The following is a 4,532-nucleotide window of genomic DNA, read 5'->3' as shown; positions in this document are numbered from 1 at the left end:
CGGCCGCGGATCCGAGCGCGGATAATCGATAATTCCTCCCCTGAGGTTTTGTTTCAGCTCTGACTGCTCAGAGCCCACGTGGAGCTTCCCATTTCCAGATACAGGAAAGCAAATATAGAGCAGAGCTGTCTGACCAGAGATGTTCACATTCCCACTCATGCTCTCGGGAACTTTAAGGATGTGAGCGAACAACAAGGCAAATTTGTGGTGGAGGGTTTCCAGTTTCATCCCATAAATCACTGGGGACTGTTATAAAAACCTACCAGGGCCCACGTGTCACGGGGAGGGTGCAGGTTTTGTTAGTGCTTTCACCGCTGCTCTCTAAACCAAAGGGGTTCTAGATTAAGTTTATTTTATCTTAATTTTATTGTTGCTGTCACTTACCAAGTCTCTTACATAGCCTGGCTGAAGATGGCAAGGCGAAATGAAAAAATAAAAAAAAAAAGAAAAGGAGGCAGAAAGAAAAAAAAGCAATCAGAAATATGGCAACAAAGCAAAGAAAAAGTGTAAATTAACTGCAAAATGAAAAAATAGCAAAAAAAAAAAAAACCAAAAAAAAAAAACCAAAACCAAAACAAACCACATGCACAATTCCTTAGGTGGAAAAGCAGCCAAAGGGAATGTGAGCAGGGACAAGCGAGCAGAGAGTCACCGCTCATGCCGGCCCTGCTGGAGCACTGGAGCAATCCCAGCTGGGCCCTGGCGTTGTGGAGAGATGGTTTTGGTCCTGAGATGGTTTGGGATGGATTTCAGGAAAAGGTTCTTCCCCCAGAGGGTGCTGGCACTGCCCAGGCTCCCCAGGCAATGGGCACGGCCCTGAGGCTGCCAGAGCTCCAGGGAGGTTTGGACAGCACTGCCAGGGATGCCCAGGGTGGGATTGCTGGGGGTCTGGACTCTGATCCTTGTGGTCCCTTCCCATTCAGGACATTCTGTGATTCTGTGGTCCTGCTGAGGGGTGAAGGGGAGGGTGCAGCTGCCAGTTCAGAGGTGAGTTCATGGCCTCACTTTCCTCTCCACATCTCTGCACAAACTCAAGGCCACTCTCTGGCTGGGCAAGCTCGAGAGGAAGCTCAGGAGCTCACTCTGAGCTCAGCGGATCCTTCTGTTTGGGATATGTGGAGAAATGATTGGGATGCTGCTTGGGATACAAGTAGATGAAGGGAACATCAGCTGTGCTCCTCAGAGATGTGGCTGCCCCAGCTGGCTCTGACACCAAACTCTGGCAGGGCACCTGAAAATCCCTATTTTGGAGCTCTGAAAATCCCTATTTTGGGTCGGTATTTGTTTATTTTCATTTAGGATTTGGTGCTTCCAATCCCAACCTGCCAACCCTACACTGCTGCACATGGAGACAAACATCACCCCAGTGGGTTTGGGGCTGGTGAGGACCCAGAGCCTCCATAAATCCACAGCCAATTCCCATTCCAGCACCTCCTGTGGGCTGCACAGCCTCCTCCTCTTCCTCCCCCCTCCTTCCCTGTGCCTCAGAAGGACCATTGTGGTCAAATTCCTGACATTCCTGCAGCCTCCATCCCTCATTCCTCTCAGCAAACATCCTCTGCTGCTCCAAACTTTGCCTCTGGCCACCAAGGAAAATCCTAAATCCACTGCTTAGCTGATGCCTGTGAGGGCCCTGGTGTCCACACCATGGCCACATCCTGACTGGGATCATCCCCATCGTGCCCATGCCCACGATTCCATGGATTTTATTTTTAAAACCAGGATACCTGCACAGTAAGCAAATTTTCCATGCTAATATTTTTCCAGGTGCCTCTGTTTTCCCAGAAACTTAGAAAGTATTTTATATATATAAATATATATATCTATATATATATGTTAAAATAGTATATTTATGCAGCCTCTCCTCCATCCAAGGGGATATAAAGGCTTATTCAGGAGAATAATAAGGGCTATATAAAATATAACTCCACTGCCAGGAAATCATCGTGCTGTGCCAATAAAAAGTTATATTTTTCCGGCTTCTCTGACTTGCAGCCTTCTTCTGGGCTTGGAGAAATCATATCCAGCCCCAGCCAGCAGCCTGAAGGATTTAAGTCACCAAAAGGCCACGGAGCAATGCTTTCCTTATTTTTGCTGCTGTTCTGACATATAATTCTCTTTGAGAGAATCCTGCATTTATTCCCAGAGCAGAACAGTTCAGCCCTGTCAGGCAGGGATGGGATGGAGCGTGGATGGAGTTCAAGCACGAGTCACAGCAACTCAAAACCGAAGCAATGTTCCAAGGACTGGCATTTGGAAGCAGTGGAAAAGCAAAGAGAGAAATATGCAAACCGTGTTACAGCCAAGTGTGGATAAAGCACTGCAAGCAACTGCAACTCCGCTGATCCCGGGGATTTCTCCATGGATTCTGGGCAGGGGAAGGGGTTTTAACCCCAGCACCGGGCAGAGATGGGGCAGCTGGAGCCAAACCATCACCAGCAGGGGCCAAACCATTCCCAGAATGTGTTTAAAATAAACATCAACCAATTTCAAATGCATTTCCAATTGAAGGTTCCCCGCCGTGTCCGTGCACTTCACACAGCACGTGGCACAATCCCGGTGCTGGGTGCCATCCCCAGGTGCTGGATCCAAACCACACCCTTCAGTCCCACCTCCTTTAGTAACCACGTGCATCCCAGTGAGTGAGGACATCCAAAACATCCAAACCACGCCGTGTTAAACACCAGCCACCGCCGGGACGCGTGTCCAGCCCAGCCAAGGCCACCAGCAGCACCTACCTGCTTGTTCTTGTACTTCTTCAGGTAGCGAGGAGACACCAGGCACTCGGGGTTGATGTCAGTGTTGATCTGCTCTGGGATCAGCTGCGGGTCTGGGTTCAAATGCTGCATTTTCAGGAAGGACAGGATGTTCTGCACTTCCATGCCGTAGGAACTGTCGGCCATGGTCTTGCCCTTGGAGGCCAGGCGGCAGGCGGCCATCCAGCTGGCGTACTGCGTCTCCTGCCCCCCAAAACAGGGACACGTGTCTGTCACAGCCATGGGGGCACCACCAGACACCTCAAAAAACACCCCATGGAGACCTCATTCCCCTCCCAGCCTCAGGAGTCTCCAGCATGCGCAAAGACAGGCAGAAACTTGACCAATGCGTGGCCAAAAACCACCCAGCAAAGCCAAAGCTGATTTTCTGCTCTGAACTTCTAGGAAAAGCAGGCAACCCCTGACAAGGGGAGAGAAATGATGCATCTGACTCCATCTTATCAGAAGGCTAATTAATTACTTGATTATACTATATTATTCTATATTATATTGCAGTATATTACATTACAGCTAAACTGAATCTGTACAAGCACCCAACTCAACTCCACTGCCCAGAATCCCGTGAGTGTCTGCTGACCAACAGCCTGCACATGCCCTTGGCCCTGATAGGCCAAGGAAACAGAACACCATCACTCTGGGTAAACAATCTCCACATTGCATTCTGCTTTGGCACAAACACAGGAGCAGCAAATGAGATAAGAATTGTTTCGATCATTCTTTTCCCTGCTTCTCTCACTGCTTCTCTCAGGTTCAGAGAATGTGAATCCCACATGAACTCACAGGTGACTTGGAGCACATTTGGAATGCTGAGATGAGACAGGTGAGAGCATTTTCTATTTGTTTTTTAAAGAACAGCCCCTGAGCAGGATGGTGGGAAAGGGCTGAAGAGGTGGCCAGTCCAAGAGATGAACTCACGTTGTCACAGCGCAGCCAAATCTCGTTCATCCCCTCTGCCACTGGTATCAGGAGTTTGATGTTGAACTTCTGACCAGAGATGTTCACATCAGGGGTAACTTCACATCCTGCAATAAGGGAGATGGTGTTTAGCAGGGGTGTGAGGAATGATGATTTAAAAAATGGCAAAGAAAGTGAAAATAGGAAAAGAAAGAGCAAAGCTCCCTGACCCAAGGGTCTCCGGTGGCATCTCAGTGCTGCCAAAGGTTTGTCCCACAGCTCTGATGGGATGAACGCTCCACACAGCACAGAAAAAACCTGTCAGATGTCCCTTTTTCCAAATGGCAGGAAAATAGGGGGAAAAGCAAAACCTGATCTGAAAGCAATGAAGCAAAAGCAAATCCACAGAACTACAGATCCTGTCTGGAATCAGAAATGAATCCAGTGGCTGGCAAACACCCCAAAATCTTCAGGAAAGGATAGGAAAAGGCGACTGAACAGGTGTTGACTCTCACCCTGAAACCCCTCTATGTTATTGATGAGTGATGGGATGCCATGAAGTGTTTCAGGCCAGGCTGGGTGGGGCTTGGACCATCCTGGTTTAGTGGAAGGTGTCCCTGCCTGTGGGAGTGAGGTGGAACTGGATGGGCTTTAAAGCCCCTTCCAACCCAAACCATTCAGGGATTCCATGATTTGGCTGTGAGCATCCTGCTCCTGGTGCCTGGAGAGAATTCCAAGGGGTTGTGTAAACAGGCGCCGCGCCAACGCCGGCTCCCAGATTTCCAAAAATGCCGTCACAGCAGATTTGTCAAAAGCTCCCAGAAAGGTCCTGGGGGCCAGGCCTTGCTCCCACAGCAGCCT

At 49.2% G+C, this 4,532-nt stretch overlaps 1 protein-coding gene across 4 annotated transcripts in view; it reads right to left on the bottom strand.

Moving 5' to 3' along the window:
- FERMT2 (fermitin family member 2) overlaps positions 1–4,532 on the bottom strand; it is a 49,060-nt gene that overhangs the window by 3,090 nt on the left and 41,438 nt on the right. For 2 of the 4 annotated variants that reach the window (XM_031066295.1, XM_014311859.2), the window contains 3 exons: positions 3,693–3,799; positions 2,739–2,960; positions 385–405 (listed from right to left, as the gene is read on the bottom strand). In XM_031066295.1, the coding sequence (XP_030922155.1) occupies positions 385–405; positions 2,739–2,960; positions 3,693–3,799 (350 nt within the window). The remainder of the gene's footprint in view (positions 1–384; positions 406–2,738; positions 2,961–3,692; positions 3,800–4,532) is intronic. The other 2 variants (XM_031066293.1, XM_005417970.3) reach the window with 1 other exon arrangement.

Source organism: Geospiza fortis, unplaced genomic scaffold (genome assembly GCF_000277835.1).
Source record: "Geospiza fortis unplaced genomic scaffold, GeoFor_1.0 scaffold23, whole genome shotgun sequence".
Lineage (NCBI taxonomy): Eukaryota > Metazoa > Chordata > Aves > Passeriformes > Thraupidae > Geospiza > Geospiza fortis.
Note: the sequence above shows the minus strand (reverse complement) of the source record. Positions and strands in the feature narration are given on the sequence as shown.